Source organism: Malaclemys terrapin, chromosome 7 (genome assembly GCF_027887155.1).
Source record: "Malaclemys terrapin pileata isolate rMalTer1 chromosome 7, rMalTer1.hap1, whole genome shotgun sequence".
NCBI classification, from domain to species: domain Eukaryota; kingdom Metazoa; phylum Chordata; order Testudines; family Emydidae; genus Malaclemys; species Malaclemys terrapin.
Genome location: NC_071511.1, coordinates 115861782 through 115883847, shown reverse-complemented (window position 1 = coordinate 115883847; position 22066 = coordinate 115861782). Strand labels below are relative to the sequence as shown.

The 22066-nt window shown below is 46.0% G+C and overlaps 1 protein-coding gene across 5 annotated transcripts in view; it reads right to left on the bottom strand.

The window, feature by feature from the left end:
• Positions 1-22066, bottom strand: part of ABLIM1 (actin binding LIM protein 1) — a 328840-nt gene that overhangs the window by 78304 nt on the left and 228470 nt on the right. For all 5 annotated transcript variants that reach the window (XM_054033290.1, XM_054033291.1, XM_054033293.1 and 2 more), the window contains exon 7: positions 5149-5236. In XM_054033290.1, coding sequence (XP_053889265.1) covers positions 5149-5236 — 88 coding nt within the window. The remainder of the gene's footprint in view (positions 1-5148; positions 5237-22066) is intronic.

Here is a 22066-nt window from a genome sequence, read left to right as displayed (position 1 = left end):
TGGCTGGGTCACAGAGGTGAGAGAAGGAGAAGTGGGTCCTATGTGTAGCTTCCTATGCAGTCATGAGTAAACCCTTCCCACTAAGTCCCTTCACCTTTTCTCTCATTTGCAAAATGGAGGTAATAATACTGATTGAAACTGCCATTGATTGGTGGAGAGAGAGAGAGAGAGAGAGAGAGAGAGAGAGAGAGAGAGAGAGAGAGTAGCAGCAGAAACAGAGAGGAGCAAAGAAGCCTCAGACAGGCATGACCTTGATTAAAAAAGAGAGAGCTTTTTGGTATAGTGCTGGCTGAAAAAGGCTTGGAACCGTGAGCAAAGAAACTATCTCCAGTTGTTTGATTCCTCCTGTATTCAGGGAAACGGGAATTCATAAACAAACAGGATTGTATCAGAGAAATACCTGACCATCACCAATTTCTCCTCCTAGTGGAAACAATCCACAACCCCCCCCCAAATCAGCTAACTTCTTGAGTTAAAAAGGGGTAACAATACTTCATTACCCCCCAGTGGTGCTGTGAGGCTCAATTCATTAACACCTGTAAGTGTCTTGGATGGAAGGCACTATCTTCAGTAAGTGCAGAGTATTATAATCCTAGCATCACCTAATCCAGGGGTGGCCAACCTGTAGCTCCGGAGCTGCATGCGGCTCTTCTGAGGTTAATATGTGGCTCCTTACCTAGGCACTGATTCCAGGGCTGGAGCTATAGATGTTAACTTTCCAATGTGCTGGGGGTTGCTCACTGCTCAGCTCCCTGCTCTGCCCAAGCCCTGCCCCCACTCCACCCCTTCTCTGAGCCTTGCATGCCCTTGCTCCTCTTCCCTCCCCTCCATAGCCTTCTGCGCACGTGAAACAGCTGATTGCGGTGGGTGGGGGGAGTACGCATTTCAGCATGAATATTATCTCACGTGCAGGCAGAGGAGATCCTTCCCAACAAAGGCCAAGTTAAAAAGTACAGGTCAGGGCAGCTCTGAGGGGAGCCTTTATTTCAAAAAAAGAAGAACAGGAGTACTTGTGGCACCTTAGAGACTAACAAATTTATTAGATTTATTAAATTTATTATTTATGCTCTAATAAATTTGTTAGTCTCTAAGGTGCCACAAGTACTCCTGTTCTTCTTTTTGCGGATACAGACTAACATGGCTGTTACTCTGAAACTTGTCTTTATTTCAAAAGGTCCCTTTCTTGTGCTGAAGCACAAACCGTCAGGAGTGATTCCAATTGCCAGCAGCACACAATGTAAACAGCATCAACAGGAGACTGGAAGGAACACGTGGACTCTGAATCACAGCATCAGATGTCTAGCTTGGAGTCTGAGCCAAGGAAGGAGAAGAAACTGCTTGTTCGGCAGGGGAAGCATTCAGTGAACAGGGGGAAGCAAAACAAAAGATGTCATGTGCCGAAACACCAGCCTCAGAGCCAGGGCTGTACAAACCCTGCAAAGGTCGGAAGGAAACCAGCCCTTGAAGGTTCATTTAAAGGCCTGATAAACAGGAATGTTCACGAGGTTCTAAAATGGGACTCAAGAGAGCTGGGTTTAGTTCCCAGCTCTGCCACAGACTCCCTGCGGGACCCTGGGGAAATTCACGTCCTCTCTCTGGGACTCAGTTCCCCTTCTGTAAAACAGGGCTAGCAAGACTTCCTTTCTCCCACCCTTTTTACACTGCAAACTCTCTGGGGCAAGGGCTGGGTCTGACTATGTGTGTTCGGCATGTAGCACAATGGGGCCTTGATCTCAGCTGGGGCCTCTAGATGTGAACATTCCTTGGGCAGAATTGGGGGGGGAGCAGTTCCCCAGCTTCTGGGGGGAAGCAGAGTGGCATGGAGTTGAGCTGTGATTTTCAGAGAGGAGCTGGCTAACAACCTCAATATCGGTTCACAAACTCGATGAGAGGTTTGAAACACAGCAAACTTCAAACCCAAACTCAGATCAAGTGGGTATGAGGTTAGATGTCACTATTTTGCAGTCCCGTACTTGGAGCCAACCACGGCTTCTATGTTTTATCCACCCAAATGTGCTCATTTATTTTGAAACAGCTCAGAGCTATGTAAATCTTCCAGACCCATCCTAGTTCAGTTTAATTACTTTTCTATTGGAAACTCTACAGTACACTGCTGTTAATCCCTCCATTATCATGTGTTTGTTTGCTCCCTTGGCAGACACCAAACAAAATGTTCAGCTGTCCAACTTTTTTTTCTGCATGCACCGGCACTACAACACAGAGCAAACTCTGAAATATACAAACTCGGGTTAAGAGAATAAGCCTGGAAAGCATGAAAGGCTCCAAGAAAACCAACTACAGCAGGCATGCTCTAAACACTAAGGGTACGTCTATACTACCCACCAGATCGGCGGGTCGTAATTGATCTATCGGGGATCGATTTATCGCGTCTCGTCTAGACGCGATAAATCGATCCACAAATCGACGCCCATACTCTATCTCGGCAGGAGGAGTAAGCAGCATCAACAGGGGAGCCGCAGCAGTCGACTCGCCGCCGTGAGGCTGGCCAGGTAAGTCGAACTAAGATACTTCGATTTCAGCTACACGAATAGCGTAGCTGAAGTGGCGTATCTGAGATCGATCCCCCTCCCCCCCCGCAGTGTAGACCAGCCCTAAGCAATGTCTCACCTTGGCACCAATCCCCTGGGTGAGACAGAGAAATGTGTTACAGGGAAACATGTGGGAGAAAGAAAATTTTTGGTGCTATTCCTTATTTCCCCAGGCAAACCTACAGACTCCCATTATTATAGAAAGGTAATTTGAGGCTGGAAAACACAGCTAGGTTAGTTTGTTTCAATACACACTGTTCTTTTTGCAGGTTTCCTTTGTTTTCATTAGATGTAACATTCAAGTAGCCATCAATAAACACACTGGATGAAATCCTGGCCCCAAAACTCACCGCGGGGCAAGGATTGCATTCATGTTCTTACACAGAGAGCAATGGAGGAATGAGATGCAGACACAGACAATGCCCAGTGGAGATGGTAATTATGAAAGGAGGGAGCTTCCTGCTTTCACTCATTTTACAATACGCAATTGTTCCCTCTGCAGCAAAAGCTTGGGAAGCTACTACCGCTCCATTCGGTGCAGGGGGAACTGGTTCCCTGGGGGAACCTATATTGATGGCTTCACCATATTCCTATGAACTGAAGCGAAGAGGGACTTTCACCATGGGAAAGACTTTCAGGTACATTGTACTTAGATCCAACAAACCAAATGCAGCCTGCAGCAAGCAGGTAAAATTCTTCCTGAAGAGCCTGATGATACAATCAGTGCAGTAAGTTGGTAAGAAAACAGCTGTAAGCAGCAAAGTAGTGTAACTTGCGCTGATTTGCCATTAGGTGGAGGAAAAAATAGTGTAACTTGCGTCCAAGGGGCAGGGAGGTGAAGGCAGGGACATAGCGTGAAAGAAATGAAGAGATGAAGGAGCCAGATGCCTCTCCTACGCCATCCCCCTGGGCTAAATTTCTCACCAAGGTGTATGTGGGTACAGTTCTCATTGGCTTTAGTGTGCTCAGTAGTGTTGGTGGTCTGTGATATACGGGAGGTCAGACTAGATGATCCAGTGGCCCCCTCTGCCCTTAAACTCTATGACTCTATTTTAGGAATTGCATTTATACCAAGAGCTAGACTGGGTCACCAAGGAATCCCCAATCAGTGTATGCTTCCCCATTCACTGCATGCCAGACTGGTGCAAGTTACACCAGTTCAGCCCTTCCTACCATTGACATTGTGATGCTGGCAGACCAGGTGCCAGCTCTTGCCTAGGCTGTAGGCATCAGCTGAGCCCTGACAAATTCATAGCTGGAAACCAGACCAGCTCACCTGTACGTTAGTATTGTTCAAGACAGATACTAGACTTATCAGAATGGGATTAGTGTCTAAAGTCTATGGAATGCTTGTAAGTTGCTGCATGCATTAATTTCACTTGCAATGTCTGCATCCCATGCTATAAGGTGATATGTACGTTTTGCTTTATAACTGTAAAAACGCTAGCTCTGAACCTGTGAAACCAGTCAGGAGGAACGGTCCACCACTCATCAAGACAGGTTATGAAAGCTAAATTGGCCATTGTGGAACATCATGATACAAGGACTTGGTTAATGGCCCTCTCACACCGCTGAAGGTGCTACATGCAAGAAAGCCCATCCGTTGAATGCTGGAAGAAGGGGATAAAACAGGGACACAGAAAAAATTCTCTCTCTTTGCTGGAGCTAGGAAACAGAAGCAGAGATCCCCAGGGTCAACCTGGGTTAGCCCTAAAAGACATTCAGCGCTGACCGATTACTATAAATCTGTCATCTTTTGGAACCACAGACTAACTCATATGTGTATATATGTTTGCTGGCTTTAGTCTGTAAATAACTCATTTCTTTTCTTAGTTAATAAATCCTTAGTTTACTATAGGAGTGGCTATAAGCGTTGTCTTTAGTGAGAGATCGGAGGAACAAATTGACTTGGGGTAAGTGACTGGTCTTTTGGGATTGAAAGCAACCTGAATCTTTCGTGATCTTTGGTGTCTGGCAACCAACTATCATTAAGTCTAGCCTGCTTGGGTAGCGAGATTGCCTGGAATGCCCAAGGGGACTGTCTGGAAGGCTTTTCACTGATTTCAACAGGCTTTGGATCAAGTTCCAAAAGAGAAGGAGACTATATGGATCAAAATAATTGCGGGGGAAAACAAGAAAAATGGTTGCTCAAAACCATTTCTCACTCATTCTGGTGTCCCACATATATTTGTTCACCGAGGATTATGTAAAACACCAAAGTTCAAGGGCTGACCAATAACATTTACCTGTGGCTATACATTTTAAAAGCACAATTTGGGGCAACCACAGTTTGGAGTGACTGCAGGGTAATTGTTAGGGCACCCTAATCTGAAAGGTTCACCAGAATGGTGACATCTATCCCTCAGAGAACATCAATGATGACGAGGCAGCTGTAATCCCAGTTACCTAAGATCTCAGTGGATGTCTTCAAATGACTGAGAGGGGAAAAATGAAAATGGACATCTCCTGACTGGCAAGTGAGTGTGCTACCAGACGTCAACAGAGCTGCTAGAGGATCGCTGATGATATGCTACTTCCTGGATGGCTGTCTGAGCCTAAGCCTGTTTCTGGCACAGCTGGGGAATGAAGGCATCCTTACCTTGCAGGTACATTTCTTCTCCTTCCGTGAACATTTGGTTGCATCTGCTGCATCGTGCACAGCTCGGATGATAATGTTTGTCACCTGCCTAAAGAAAAATAAACAGGGCGATAAGGAATCGATAAGGAAGTGATACACCATCTTATTATTATTCATTGATAGGCCCCTGCCTATCTCCCTTTTGTTGCTTTTTAATGTATGTGATGCTGCTCTGAAGTTGTCACAGAACAGACACTGCTTGGTAGCAGCATGAGCTTTCCCCACACTGTCCCAACAAAGGGGGTCATTCAAATATGTAGATCCCACCTGAATAGTTCAGTCTCAATGGCCAATTAATTCCTTGGCACTCCTTTCTGTCACTGTCAACCACGGTGCTAATTTAATGAGGGATTTGTAGGTGGACTCCTGGGACCATCAATTTATTTCACACAGGTAACTTGACTTCAGAGAGTAACCTCAATTCATGGGCTAGCACCAGCAGCCTGACCTGAAGTTGAACAAGTGACCTAAGGTGCTAAATACTCAAAATCTTATTACCAAATCCAAATCCCCTGAGTAATTCGGTCTCTTAAATACACTGATACTCATAATAAATTACTCTGATCAAAATTTGGTGCTAGTCTAAGGACTGGAAAACAAAAAGCACAGATATTAAAAGCGATTTCATCTCACCAGAGACCAGAGTTATCAGTGCATTAACTCTTTCACATCAGAAAGTGAACATACTGATACAGGTCCCACATCAGATTACTAAGGAATGAGGCTAGCGCTTGCAGTGCTATGAACTAAGCAACCCTATATGTCGTAGATGCCGCCCGAACGACAATCATTGCAGGTGTCATCTTGCTTGAAGCAACTGTACAACTGGACACTGGAGTGATACCATAAGCAGCCATCAAACCATATTACAATTGCACCATATGATATGTTATAAATGTCTGAAAAAAACTAACAATTGCCAGCAATAGGAAAAGCCAGGTTCAGTTTATATCCTCCATCAACCTAACCTGCAAAGGAGCTTAGAAACGGGAGGAGTAAAAACTTTACTAGGAACTTCCTGGGCAAGCAAGGAGTCTCTCCAGTCTAGAGAGTTCCTGTCTTGCCTCTTAGGCCTTATCTACACTTACCAGGGTTTGACGTGTGGTGATTGATGAATCGGCGGTCGATTTAGCGAGTCTAGTGAAGACCTGCTAAATCGACCGCAGATCGTTCTCCTATCGACTCCTCTACTCTACCTGAAAGAGAAGGGCAAGGGGAGTCGACAGGAGAGCCTCTCCAGTTGACATTGCGTAGTGTGGATCCCGTGGTAAGTAGATCTCAGTACGTCGACTTCAGCTATGTTATTCAGCTGTATTCAGTAGCTGAAGTTGCATAACTTAGTTCGATCTCCCCTTGTATTGTAGGCAAGGCCTTAGAAAGACAGACACACACATACACACTACACTTGGTCAGATCCTCAGATGGTGTAAATCAATGTAGCTTCAATATAGCTATGCTGATTTACAGAAGCTGCAGGTCTGGCCCAATTATTTCACTTCTTCTTTGTTTTATATAAAATAATGAAAGAAAATAAACCAGAAAAGCTATTTAAAACATACTGTCTCCAGCCATAAAATATCAAATTCCACAACAAATTCCCAATCCCCAAAATGCTGCTATTCAGCCACCCCAGCTAAGTATCTTTACTGCACATTTTATCACCGTCATGGTGACTATATTTAGACTAGAGCTACCAATCACTAAATCATATAAGGCTTGACAAATTTACTGGATACCTTATCAGCCAAATGACCAATCCCACGGGGCAGAGTGAAAAATACTTGTGTTATCATGCCAACTGAAATGTAAAGGAGCAAAACAGTTGCTTGTTCTGTAGTTTATTTACTTGTCACATATTGTTAATCAACTTCCTAGTGAACAGATATTTTAAAAATTGAACTTGCTACTAATTAGATCTTTGATTAATTTCAACTGGGGCCAACTAATAACATATGTACTAAAAATGTCTGTTTAGTGATAGAGCTGGTTGAATACTACCCCCCAAAAAGTACTGGTCAAATAAATTATGAGTCGAATACTGGTGAAATAAATGGAATAATATATTTCTCAAGTACTATTCATCCAGATCTACCTTCCTGAGGGCTCGTCTACATGCAGTTACCCCAGTTTTTAATTTCTACTAACAGAAGAGAAGGGAGGATACACACCAGAGCCAAAGCCCACTGAAGTCAATGGGAGTCCTTCTATTACCTTCAGTGGGTATTGGATCAGGCCAATAACTCAACCAAGAATTGTTTTTAGAAAAGGAAAAGAACCACCATCAACCATCCTATTTATTATACACACCTCCTGCTATTTTTGTAACCTCCATCTGTTTGTTTGCCTCATCCACCTGTTATGTCTCATCTTTTAAAAACATAAGCTCATTGGAGCAGGGACTATCATTTTCTATCTATCTGCACAGCACCTACCACAATGGATCTATGGCCTGGTTGGCCTCAGATGATACTATAATATACATGTTTATTAATAATAAATAAATAAATAATGACGATGTGCACATCTTATGTGCCATATGATCTCTTTTCCTTCCTTTCACCTTCTCTTTTTGTGATCCTCCACCGTTGTGCCATACGAAACTTAAGTTTGTACGATTTTCAGGGGCACGTCTTGTTTGTGAGTCATCTAGCTCACTTCTGGGCCCTTGAGAAGGGCCAATCAGTCAACTGTGATGAGTAAGAGCTGGTCAGAAAACAATTTTGGTAACAATTTTTTAAAACCTTTTTCTGATTTTTGTTTTAATTCAAATGTCAGTTTCATCAAAAATTCTAACAACAACAGTGCCTCTTTTCCTGAGTTGTCCTCAGTTCTGTTACCTCTCTCTCTCTACCCAATTGGATATCTCCCTATTTCTTTCCCTACATTGCATCTTCCACTTCCTCTGTCATATTCCCTTTCCCCCCGTATTTTCCTTGCTCCTGCCAAAATCTCTCACACACATAATACTCTACTTTTCTTTCTCATCCCAGCAATCTCTCACTCTCTCCCCTCCCCCGCACCTCACCCCTTTTCACTCACCCGCACATAGGTCATGGCAATTTCACTAAAAATCTAAAAGCAAGAGGACTAAAATTGCAAGCCACAGAGAGGTGGTGGGAAAGATACGTACATCCTTTTACATAGATTTTTGGGGAATGAGGGGCATGGTAAGAGCTGGTATTGTGGGTACTATTGATTTGGGTATTGCAGAATGCCGTAGATTTGGGCACTGCTGGTTGGTTGTCAACTGGTTGGGGTTGCTTTTTTTGTTGTCTTTTTGAATATTATGTCCCAAGCACCTACCTAGCCCAGAATAAGCACTCCTTTCCCTGGTATTACAAATCAAAGAAATGAAATCAGATTAGTGAGAACATACGCTCCCCAGAGGAAGACCCTGGCACAGCTATTCCTGTGATTTGCAGGCTGAGGACATTTCAAAAGTTCTGTATGGAAGATTCCTGTACCTCTTTCCTCCCTCTCTTTACCCACCTGTTCTCTACTTTTCCTTTATCTTACTTATACCACGTTGTCCATGGATTCCCACCAGATCCTCTCTCCCCTCTGTGATGCTGTATGGAATATCGGAGACACTTGGTGATATTGTTTATACCAATATTATAAAATTGCAAGGAATCTGACCAGATATGCCGAGTGAGGTATCTGCAAAAGTGTTATAATTTGCCAAGTATGATCATCTTGTTTATATGTTTGTATCACTTTTGTATTATAAGTTATAGATACATAGGGTATATCTGTATTTCCAAACTTGTGCTGTATCTCTGGGTGTCACCCCCAGACAGAATGGCATTAGCACTGAACCTATTCGATGGCTGAACAATGGACATCAACTGTACAATGAACCCATTGAAAGGGTCAGGGGATACACCCTATGACTCAGGAGGGCATGCAGGGGCATGCCTATGGGCAGAACTCTAAGGCTCCAGACCCTGTGCTGGGCAGCTTGTGTTTGGAACGAAGGAAGTACAAGCTGCATGGCAAAAGACTATAAATGGCAGCTGCATCCTCCCCAATCCCCATTTTGTCTTCAATCCTGCTTCTTACTTCTGGAGGAACGTTGCTACAAACTGAAGCTCTGAACAAAAGAACTGAATGACCCATCCAAACTGTGGATGTGTTCCAGAGGGACTTGCAAGCCAGAAAACTCACCAATACTGCTAAGAATCTGTTACATGGACTTTGAATCTTTGTATGCATTTGATTGCTTTACCATTTAACAACTCTCTTCTTGTTCTTTCTTTACAATCAACCTTTAGTTTTAGTCACGAAAGGATTGGCTGGCAGTGTGGTATTTGGGGTAAGATCCAAATCTATACTGACCTGGTAACGGGGCTGACCCTTTGGGGTCAGAAGAACATTTTGTATATATGAGCAGAGTTTTTTAAATAGCTTCTCACTGTACTGGACCTACGTGCTGATTGGGAGCCAGAGCATTGGAATGCAATAAAGGAGGCTGTGTGATTTCTTTTTTGCTTCTTGATAACCAGTGTGGGGGGATCAGAAGTACAGTCTGTGACTGGTTGGGGAGTTTAACTTCAGTGTTACCCACTAGTCTTGGGAGTATCTGCTCTCCCTTTTGCAGCCTGCCTGAGACCTTGGCATTTCCAGTTAGGGCTGTCCGAGGCACACCCCTCATGCCAAAGTGTCACATTTCAAAACTCACCTCTGCTGCCCCAGTGCCTCCCCCCTAACGGAGGTAACAGCACAGTGTGTGTACTCTTTGCATTTAGAATCAGTGTAGGGGAACAGTCCAGGATTCCTTCCCTTCCCTGGGGCAGAGGGGGGGATGTTGGCTGGGCAGACATTTAGCAGGAATGTCTCTTGCTAAGCACGGTATGAAACGTGAGCTACAATAAATGCCTCACAAACTTTCACCAGGGACTTTGCCTAACAACTAATCAACACAATGTAAGCACGGAAAGCCAAACATTAATGCAGCAAAGCATGTGAACCACAAAAACAGGGTTTTCCACTCTACAGCTTTCCCCTTTTACAGCTTTACTCCCTCCCAGTAGCACTGGGCAGTTGTTTATTTGTTGATCTGAGTACGCACGGGCCAAATCACCCCTGCTTAACCCCAGGTGGTCACACAGATCTAACTGTAGGCAGAAGATTGTTGTAAGACGAAGTATGCACTGCAATATGGCAGTGTTTACCTGCAATATCCCACACAGTTAGCAGATGTCGATTCTGCTGGGGAAGGGAGAAGTGGATTTTGCTGACTCTCTGGGTATGTCTACACTGGCAGAGTTACAGCCCTGGTAGCTACAGCGCTGCTCAGAGAGCGCTGAAGGGAAACCACTGCTGTGTGTTCACACTGTCAGCTGCCTTGTGCAATAGCATGTTTACACTTGCGACACTTGCAGCTATCCCACAGAACATCTCTTCCTCCTCTGCTGCTAGGAGTGTGGGAAGGCGGAGGGGGTTGTGGGGCATCCTGGGTCCTGTCCCAATGTCCCGCGATGCATCGCTTCGCATCCCAGCAATCCCTATGTTTCCGTCCGCATTTGGTGCAATCTTTCAATGGTTTGTGGACTGCGCGCTCTGGCTCTTCAGTCTGCAGGAACGGATCCCGTACTGTTGACCAATATGCTGCTTGCTCTAACACGTCACAAGCGGCAGTGGAGATATTCCTTAAACTACAAAGGCAAGAGGAGTGTGACATGGATCTCGCCACACATAGTAGCTACGACAAGAGATTGCTTGTGGCATTCATGGAAGTGCTGACCACAGTGGAATGCCGCTTTTAGGCTCGGGAAACAAGCACTGAGTGGTGGGATCACATCACTTCCCAGACCAGAAAATCACCATAGGGGAAGTTGAAATGCCCATTGTGATCCTGGGAGACCCCGCCTACCCCTTAATGTCGTGGCTTATGAGGCCATACACGGGGCACCTTGACAGCAACAAGGAGCGGTTCAACAACAGGTTGAGCAAGTGCAGAATGACTGTTGAGTGTGCTTTTGGCCATTTAAAGGCCTGCTGGTGCTGCCTATATGGGAGGTTGGACCTGGCCGATGACAATATTCCTATGCTTATAGCCGCGTGCTGTAGACTCCATAATATTTGAGAAGGGAAGGGTGAAAGCTTTTCTCAGGGCTGGACAGCTCAGGCTTAGCACCTGGAGGCTGAATTTGAACTGCCAGAGACCAGGACTATTAGAGGGGCGCAGTGCAGGCCCATAAGGATCAGGGATGCCTTGAGGCAGCAATTTGAAGCTGAAAACCACTAATATTTGTTGCTAAGCTTGGGAGTGCAGTGCTTGTAATGCTAGGACAGGGGTTGGCAACCTTCGGCACGCAGCCCATCAGAGTAATCTGCTGGCAGGCCGCAATATATTTTGTTTACATTGACCATCTATAGGCACACCCCCGCACCCCACAACTCCCAGTGACCACAGTTCGCCGTTTCCACTTCCCGCAGCTCCCACTGGCCAGGAACGGTGAACCGCGGCCACTGGGAGCTGCGGGGGGCCATGCCTGCGGATGGTTGTCTCACAGCCCGCCAGCGGATTATCATAGGGGGCCGCATGCCAAAGGTTGCCGACCCCTGTGCTAGGAAGTGATTGTGATTGGTGCAGACGATGCACTATGAAGGTGTAAGAAAATTGCCTGTTGCTTTGCAGATCCCTGTTTGCTTTCAATTGATGGAATAAAGATTGCTTTCAAACCAAAACAATTCTTTTATTAAAAAACAAAACAACAACAACTGGAGGAGAGAGACAAACAAAAAAGCACATCAGCACTGAGGGGGATGGGGGAAGGGAGGGTCCCAGGAGGAGGAGGTGGGGGACGGTTAAAGATTTATGTATGTCCAGGTATCATATCCAACCTTCTCCTTCAGAGTACAGTGCAGCGGGTACTGTACGTCAGCACAGCTAAACTGAAGAGGGACAGGTGTTGAGTTCAGTGGATACTGGGAGTCCACAGGGTGGGGACTGTGAGGAGGGAGGAGTGGAATGCAGCGGGTACAGACTGGAGCCAGGAGGTTGATAAGAGTGTGTTGGCGGTGTCTGGGGGGCGCATGGGAAAGAGTTTTGCGACAGTGGCTGCAGGGGAGGGTGGGCACGGAGCTGCTCGGTTGGCAGTGCTAGCAGCGCCTGGAGCATGTCCACAGCGCTGTAATCGCCACGATGTCTACACTGGCACCGCAGTGCTGTAGCCCTGGCACAGAAACTGTACGTCTCTCATCAGGGTGGGTTTTTTTACAGCGCTGAAACTGTGCAGTTTCTGCGCACTAAGTGGCTTGGCAGTGTACACACCTCGGGAGTTACAACGCAGAAAGCTGCTTTACTGCGCAGAAACTTGCCAGTGTAGACAAGGCCTCTGAGAAAGGTGGCTCATTATTTCACCTGGACATAAGGAAATGCAGGTGGCTAACTTGTGATCAAAGCAGTCCTAGGAGGAGTCCCAAAAGCAGCCAAGCCGGGGGAGAGGGTCTGAGCTGAACTTTATACTATAGTTAGTTGCCTTGCTAATGAAGCTGAACCCCAGGAAAGGGTCATTTTTTGACTCTGCAGTGTGGGGCCTTTGTTTTGGAGCAGGTGGGAAAAGGCCTGCCACACAGGAGTACATTGTTTTCAGGATAAATCCCTTCCCAGCTGCAACAAGCCTGAGGAACAGGTCCTGCAGCTCAGGGAGGATTGGCAAGGAAGGAATCTTCCCACCCAAAGGACAGAGGCTTGACAGAGGCAAACAAAAGCCTTTACTTATGTTAGCCACGGCTATTGCTATTACTTTCTGCTCTGCCGGGGGTAATGTCTGGTGAATGTGTGCCATGGAAGCTTAACCTGACCTAGCACTTCCTTGCACAATTCTGCATCTCCAGCATTTCGGGTTAATCAGCAAGTAGCATGGCTTTTTTTAATCCTCTGAGTTTTTCAAAGGGTCTTCATTGTAAAATAATCAGAACACTGCAGGAGTGGATTTGCCATTAAACAAACCATGTGGTGGCACGGGGCCCCCCCCAATGACAGAGCCCCTGCCAAATGCAGGACAAATCTCATCTGACAACCTGCCCCCAAGTCCCGGCCAGTGGTGCAGCAGGGCTCAGGCAGGCAGGCTACCTGCATGCCATGGCCCATGGCCCCACACCACTCTGGGAAGCAGCTGGCTGCTGGCACATCTCTGTGCACCCCCCGGCAGGGGGGAGGTGGCTCCGCACACTGCCCCTGCCCCAGGCAGCACACGGAGACCCGCTGCCTCCCTCCCCCCAAGGGGCATGCAGAAACGTGCCAGCAGCAGGGCTAAAGCGGCTCCCTGCCTGCTCTGCCTGCCCGCCTCCACTCCTGGAAGCAGCTAGTATGTCCCTGCGGCCCCTGGGGGGCGGTGGAGGGGGGCTGTCTCTGCGTGCTGCCCTCGCCATGAGCGCCAAATCCGCAGCTCCCAGTGGCTGGGAACTGCGGCCAATGGGAGCTGTGGGGGTGGTTCCTGCGGACAGCGGCACGTGGAGACCCCCTGGCCTCCCCCGCCTAGGAGCCTCTGCCGGTGTGTGTGCGCGTGTTGGTCGCTTTGGGAGCTGCACTGTCTGAGGTAAGTGCCGCCTCCCTGCCCCCCACCCCTCTGCACCAGCCCAGAGCCCACACCCAAACTTCCTCCCAGAGCCTGACCCCTCACCCCTCCCGCACCCAATCCCCCTGCCCCATCCCGGAGCCTGCACCCAGCACCCAAACTCCCTCCCAGAGCCTGACCCCCGCACTCCTTCCTGCACCCCAACCTCTTGCCCCAATCAAGGTACCTCACTTTATTTTCATTTACTTCCCATTACTTATAATATAGGAGGACAATGAAGAAAAAAAGAATGAAAATGGGGGAGATAAGAGAGAATGTTCTTTTTCTTGGCTGGGTCCGGGGGGGGGGGGCGGGAGAGGAAGGAGGAGTGAAAATGAAGGCCCCACTAACTCTAAATCCGCCACTGGAACACGGTTATCCACACCCCATGCGTCCACTCCCTTCTCTGTACGCAATCACATGCAGAGCTCTACTGAGCAGAAGGAAGAGAAGTGATCACATCTCAGCCACATCAAATCCAGCTGCAACAGCAGCAAACAAAACAGAACATTGAGATGACACTTAAATTGGATTTAAAATAGCAATGGGAATAAAGCGCTTTGCAGGCAACAAAAGGCATTTCAAATCTCACCCAGATCAGAACAAGATAAGGCCCGTCCAGTACAGAACACCGCCGGCATATCTGTTCCACCTCCCCTCAGTAGTATAAACACCATACTGGTTTCCTTTGTGTCACTATAAATAGAAGTTTTCTCTCTCCTATTGTGTTTTTGTTAAAGATGATACTGAATGTTGGTACTACCTGTAGCCTTAAGCACATTCATACTAAGCCAACACCCCATGTAAATTCCATCCCCAAGAGTCCAGGCACGCAGCTGGATTTCTTCCAGAGTTACAACCAGTGGTGGATTACCATATGGGCACATGGGGCCCCGGCCTGCGGGGGCCAGGGTGACCAGACAGCAAGTGTGAAAAATCGGGATGGGGGTGGGTGGGTAATAGGTTCCTAAGTAATACAAAGCCACAAATATCGGGACTGTCCCTATAAAAATTGGGACATCTGGTCACCCTAGCCCCCGCAGGCTGGAACTCTGGCCCCGCCCCCCACTCCTCCTCTCCCTTCCTCCCAGAGCCCCGCCCCCTGACCAGGACGGACGGACGCAGGACCTATGGTAGGGTGAGCACTGAGCATATTCCCCCTGGGTGGAACTGCCCCCCCGCCTCTCTCCTGCCCCCTCCTAGTCTCTCTTCTCCCTCCCCCTCCCCCCCCGCATGGAGCTGCCCCTCCAGCCCCTCTTTCCCGCCCCAGAGTTGCTCCCCCAGTCCCTCTCCTTTCCCTCTCCCTCCCGCGCCCCTCCTTCCTCCCGTTTTACACATGGGTATAGTGAGACACAGAGGTTAAGTGAATTGCCTACAGTCAAGTACAAAATGAATCAAGTATCACAGTTAGAGAACTCAAGGGTCCTGAGTGCCCGTCTCCAACACTTACCAATAGACAATACTGTTTTATTAAAAAACCTCATGTCTCACCTGTTACAATATTTGGCACTTAGGCAGAGTTCTCTGGCACAATGCTGTACAGAGAGCTGCAGCTGTCCACACTCACTCACCTGAAACTACAGGCTCCAAAACTACTGTCACAAGTATCAGCAGGGTTATTCATTGAAAACCCAACAATTTATTGACAAGATTATAACTATAAGATGGTTCAATGCACCAAAAATGTGTTTGATTCTTTGACATGTAAAGAGACATGTTCCGCGTTGAGCAGCTTACAATCTAGTAGTTTTCCAATAAATATGTAGCTTTTATTTAGTGTTTTTTAACTTCAAGCTGCCCTTTTAAAAATAATCCTCACTCCCTACTGGGTGGTAAGTAAGTAAAAATCATTTTATGATGTGGAAACTCAGACAATGCAAAGTTATACAACAAGCAAAGATCACCTAGCGAGGAAGAGAACTCATTTTTCTTGCTCTACAACCTGCGCTCAGATGCTCTGACTACATCAGCTTCTCAAACCACTTAAAAAGGAAAATTTACATATCGTATTAAAGTTAAACAGGAATAATTGAAGTATTTTAAATCGTTACATGCTTTTCTTTATGAAACCAGTTGCATTAAGATAGGCAGTTCTAACTCATTGAAAACAAAGGCAGTAAAATAAAGTGCAGTAACTATACATGGTTCCTTTGCTGTCTTCAATAAATAGCTGGTTTTCCCCCCATAGCTGTTTTTTTAAAAAGACTTTTCCAGCCAGCCCAGTACATAAGACAGTTACCTGTTCCATAACTGGTGTTCTTCGAGATGTGTTGCTCAGGTCTATTCCACAGTAAGTGTGCATGCTCACCACGTGCACTGGTGCCGGATGTTTTTCCCCTAGCAGTACCCATAGGTGAGCGCCCCAGCAACCCCTGGAGTGGCTCCTCCATGGCGCGGTATAAGGGGTGCTGCGCGCCTCCCCCACCCTCAGTTCCTTCTTATCAGACAACTCTGACAGAGGGCAAGGAGGGCGGGATGTGGAATAGACATGAGCAACACATCTTGACGAACACCAGTTACGGAAAAGGTAGCTGTCTTTTCTTCTTCGAGTGATTGCTCATGGGCATTCTACAATAAGTAAGTCGAAGCGATATCTGTTGGAGATGGATAGGAGTTCACAAATTTTCGGGATGGAGCACAGTTCTGCCGAACCCGGTGTCATCCCTGGTCTGGGAGACGATCGCATAGTCCGAGGTGAATGTGTGAACTGAAGACCACATGGCAGCCCTACACGTGTCCTGAATGGGGACATGGGCCAAAAAGACAGCTGACGAGGCCTGCGCCCGAGTCAAGTGCCCTTTCACAATTGGTGGTGGAGGGATTCCCGCCACGTCATAACAGGTACAGATGCACGAGGTGATCTCGTTGGAGAGCTGCTGAGTGGAGATCGGCCGACCTTTCAGGCGCTTGGCCAAGGCAACGAACAGTTGCGAGGACTTTCTGAATGGCTTAGTCCTCTCCAGGTAGAAAGCCAGAGCCCGTCTTACATCCAGCGTGTGGAGGTGGCACTCCTCACTGGATGCATGAGGCTTGGGGCAGAGGACCGGCAGAAAAATGTCCTGACCTATGTGATAGGCGGAGACCACCTTCGGGAGGAACGAGGGATGTGGGCGGAGCTGGACCTTATCGTTATGAAACACCATGTACGGGGGCTCGGAAGTCAGGGCCCTGAGCTCTGAGACCCACCTAGCCGACGTGATCGCAACCAGGAAGGCCACCTTCCACGGAGGTGTGACCAGGAGTTCAAACGGGGGTTCCATGAGAGTTGAGTCAGAGGCCTAGCGGCCGGTGAGGATCGAGGACTGCCCAACATGGATCTAGCCTCTGTCCCAGGTTTACTCCGGTGCCGCGGCGAAAAAGGCCTCTTTCTAGACTTCTTGGTGTGCCCCGTGAACGGGGAGCAGTGACGACTAGTCAATGGTGCAGAAGGGTCGCCATGCACCGACACCGCAGTGCCCGGTGCCGACTTGGAGGAGCGCGCTGGAGCCAAGGTCAGTGCCGACTCCATCAGAATAGCCCGGAGCCTAATGTCCCTTTCTCTCTTGGCCCGAGGCTTAAACGACTTGCAAATCTTGCAGCGATCGCTGAGATGGGTTTCCCTCAAAACCAAACTCTAGCTTCAAAAGACCCATGACTTTGGACAGCTGAAATCCTGATCTGGACTTTCTGGCACATCCTTTATATATAGTCCATGTATATAGAGAATACAGTCCATACCAACAAAGAAAGAGATTCTCTCTGTATTTGATAAAGCGGCCCCTGAGCATTCCTGGCAGTTCTCAGGAAAAGCGAGGGCTGAAGAGCTGCTTGTCACACATGATTACAGCCTTATCTGACTTCAAGATCAAGCCAGTCCTGCTGGGTTGGGAACCTCTCCCAGTTAATGAGGAAAAAGGACTCTTGAGAAAGCTGAGCCAGTTCCTGAAGGGATCTTCCCCAAACAGGGAAATAATAATTCAAGAAGAAAAAAAAAATCCTTTCTGTGCTCTCTCCCCATTCTACAACACCTCTTCTGAGGGACTTTTCTGCCCTGCTGAAAAATGTCAGGATTTCTGGTGTTTTATATAGTTCCAGTACCCAATATTCATAGGGATTTCTCAGGAGTAAAACTCCCAGTCTCTCAATTTCTAGAAAGTGCTAGCATTCAGTGGGAATTAAGAGAAGAAGCAATTTGTTCTGGAGTTATATCAAACCTTTCTGGTTATCTTTAGTTGGTGTTGGTCCTGCTTTGAGCACGGGGTTGGACTAGATGACCTCCGGAGGTCTCTTCCAACCCTAATCTTCTATGATCTTTGTTCTAACTGGATGTTGTCTGAATTCTTAGACAACAGTGAAACAAACCTGTGGTCAAAAGCTTTCTTAAGTTTGATTGCCAAAAAGTCTGTTAGCTAATGTTATCAGATGAAGTGGGATTTATGAGAAGATAATCCCCTACTGAATAGCTTGATGCTAAGCTAAGGCAATGTAATTTTGTAAAGGCTAGTTATGATCAGCAGAAGTAGAGCTACCCATTTAGCTAGGGCATCAAGCTAGGAAGGGAATGGAATTTATTCATACAGAGTCGTACAGGTTTAATTCCCCTTTCATCCTTCCAGCTCTGGCCTTGTGTGTTGTGTTAGGAACAAGAGATGAATAGTCCCAGTAGATCAACCAGATGCCATGGTTCAGCCACAATCAAAAGTTGCTGATTCACGGGTCATTGTACTGCTGATGTGTTGGCTTTTCACCTGGCTTCTGAAGTTCCTGTTCTTTCCTCTGTAGTTTGTTCCTTTCTATTTGAAGTCAATCCCCACTTTGTCCTCAGAAAACGACATTCCATTTGTTCTGCTATAGTGTACTATTTAAAGTGCAATTCCTAACCACTATAGGTGGTTTATGATGTCCTCAAGAATCAAGCTATTCATAGAAAAACCTGACCCAGACTTCATCACAATATTATACACAAATCTCTAGCTTATCAGAAGAATTGTCATTGGAAAAACTTTTTCAAATGTATGCAATTATGCTGCCGTTGAAGGAAATTGGTTTAAAAGATTTACAGGTCTCCTTTGAAAACAGTCAAACTGATTTTAAGTTTAAAAGAAAAATTTCCCCAAGGTTGAGATCTTGGACAGTTGGCCAGATTTCAGCCTAAAGTAAATTATTATAAATGAAAAATCACAACCCTTACAATAAGAGGTCTATAATGGAAGCTAACCGACCCTTCACTGAAGAGATGCTACTGGACACCAACATGTAAAACAGGCTAAATTATGAGGTAAAATCATAAAGTAGGCTTGGTTAATTGACCACAGATTCTTGGATGGTACTGAGTTATAAAGTAACCTTTGGCAAATGGAGTGTTAAAACTGCATTATTATCTAAACTGCTTTGTTCTCAAGTGTGTATAAATCTCTCACACAGCCAAAATAAGCAGTATCTGTTATCAGTTTAAACTGATGACTATATACAGTATCTCATGACTTTCCTGTTACTTTTTTTTCCCCACAGGCAAACCTGTAATAGTGTTTTAACCGGAGGCCTGTCTGAACACATTGGATAAGCAAATGTTTAAGTAAAATGCGCATTTTATGCATTCACCAAATACTCATCTAACTTTCTTCAACTGCAAAACTTTGTAGAACGAGGAAAGATTGGCCCAAAAGAAAAATTTGTTTAACAAACTAACCATTCTATTTATTTTGATAGTTTCAAGAGTTATATTAAACCCACCCTATGTTGGGCCCAATTTTCCCCTCCTCCACTTGCTTCAACAGTGCATGCATAGCTGTAGCAGAAGCCAGGATTGAGATCTCTCTCCTTAAAAAAAAAAATACAGTATTCAGTGCTCATGAAAGGATCCTGACTGACAATACTGGGAACACAAGTCTTTAAGGGAACAAGATCTAGGGGGCACTGGCTTGGTAGTCAGGAGAACTGGGGTTTACGCCCTGCTCTGCCTTTGACTCACTGTCTGACTTGGGGCAAAGTTTTCTCCATTTATAAAACAGAGATAAATAATATTTAACCTACTCTGGAAAGCACTTTAAGAGGAAAAGGGTTGTATTTTTTCCACAGAATACTGTTGCCAGTCTGAGCAGAAAAAGTTTGAAATGAACAGTAATGTAATCCTTACAGGCCTAGAAGCAGAGGTGAGTCCCTCCAGTCAGGATGCAGGAACAATGCATTACAGGGAATACTGTGCTATTATTGACAAGTTACACACACACACACTCGTGCACCCGCGCCCCCCCCCCCCACACGCACTGTGAGTGGCAGTGTAAACTATGTATTACACAAACATCTAAGACAATACTAAGACCTACATATGTTAGAACATTTAACAACTGTAGAGAAAACTCTTTCCATTTTATCTATGTCTACAGTGCCACTTTTGCATGATTCTAGACTAACTGCTGCTAGTCCCAGAATGGAGAAGTAGTAAACCTTTATCTTAGTCTACAACCTTTATCTTAGTCACAGATCACAGCCTTTTGCATGACGTTACATATGTAAGGTCCCACTCAGAGCCCTGTAAGTGCCACACTGAGTGGCAGAAGGAGGTCAGAAATTCCACCCAAGTTCAATGTAATTTGTGCCTCCCCTTCTTACTGTGATGGACTATCCCACATCAGAGAGAGAGAGAGAGAGAGAGAGAGTTGTGATTTAAATCTGTTCATAATGCACAAAATGTCGATTTGCCTTCAAATCTACTTCCACTTCATCAAGAAGCCCCTTGGATGCAGGGGATGGAGCACTATTCATGGGTACCAGGAGAAGGCAAAGGCATGGGCCCCAGGGACAACGTAACAAGATAGCACCCATTCCCATATGTGGTACAAATGCAGGTGTATCTGGGTTGATGCAACAGCATCCCAATTACACAGTATAAAGAAACCCCACTATGCAAATGCACATACAACATACTCTGCAACCCGACTGTTACCTAAGGAAACCTAATGAGTGTATTTCAAAGAGCCTCCACCCTTTCTTTCCCCATCAACCACAAAACAAACTTTTATCTTGCAAGTGCTCTTAGAACTCTGATCTGATTACACAAATGTTTTCCTCTTGTGTAAATACAAGAGCTTAAGATTCCTATTATTTATGATTTCATTCTTGTCCTCCTTTCCAAAACAACAGCACATGGGAGCCAGAAATGTAGAACCACAGAAGTCCACTAGGATTTCTCCCATGCCAGTAGGTCTGGCAGAGGAAGAACTAATTATCAACAGACATTTTCTGTTGGCCAAGAGACATGATTAAATGCATTTTTGGTGTATTATAATTGCACAGCTGTACTCAGGCCTCCTATATTGATACGCCTTTACAATCACCTGACAAATAGTTGTTATGAAATATGCAGAAGGTTTTACTTTTATGCCAGGTTTTAAACACCACGAAGGTTGTGTGCATTCTACAACTAAAACCCTCCCTGTTCATAATGCAAGGGCTGCTCCACTCTGACAACTGTATCTAGTCAAATATTTAGTTCTATCACAGTGCCAGCTATGATAACGTAATTTTTATGACAATCTTACAAGCCAAAGACCACCACAAACAGCCCCCCAGTGCTGCCCTTTGATGGCTCCTAAATGCCTTAAATTGTGAAAAACTCACAGCAGCCTCCTGTTTTGCAACAAAGCTTAATTTTAATAATCTTGCGAATATTAGAGATTTTATCCTTGTGTGAAGTACAACATGATATCAAGCTCAATGGTTTTCACTTCTGCAGTGCTCGGCTGATCCTCCAGGACACGTTCTAATAGTAGTAGGAGAATTTAAACTTCATTCTGGCCTCGGTTTTCCACCCACTTTTCCCAAGCTTTTATCTATTTAGCAAGTTACTGAAGAGGTCATAAGCTGGGGGGAGAGGTAGATACGCTGGAGGGTAGGGATAGGGTCCAGAGTGACCTAGACAAATTGGAGGATTGGGCCAAAAGAAATCTGATGAGGTTCAACAAGGACAAGTGCAGAGTCCTGCACTTAGGATGGAAGAATCCCAGGCACTGCGGGGGACTGACTGGCTAAGCAGCAGTTCTGCAGAAAAGGACCTGGGGATTACAGTGGACAAGAAGCTGGATATGAGTCAGCAGTGTGCCCTTGTTGCCAAGAAGGCTAACAGCATATTGGGCTGCATTAGTAGGAGCATTGCCAGCAGATCGAGGGAAGGGATTATTCCCCTCTATTCGGCACTGGTGAGGCCTCATCTGGAGTACTGTGTCCAGTTTTGGACCACCCACTACAGAAAGGATGTGGACAAATTGGACAGAGTCCAACAGAGGGCAACAGAAATGATTAGGGGGCTGGGGCACATGACTTACAAGGAAAGG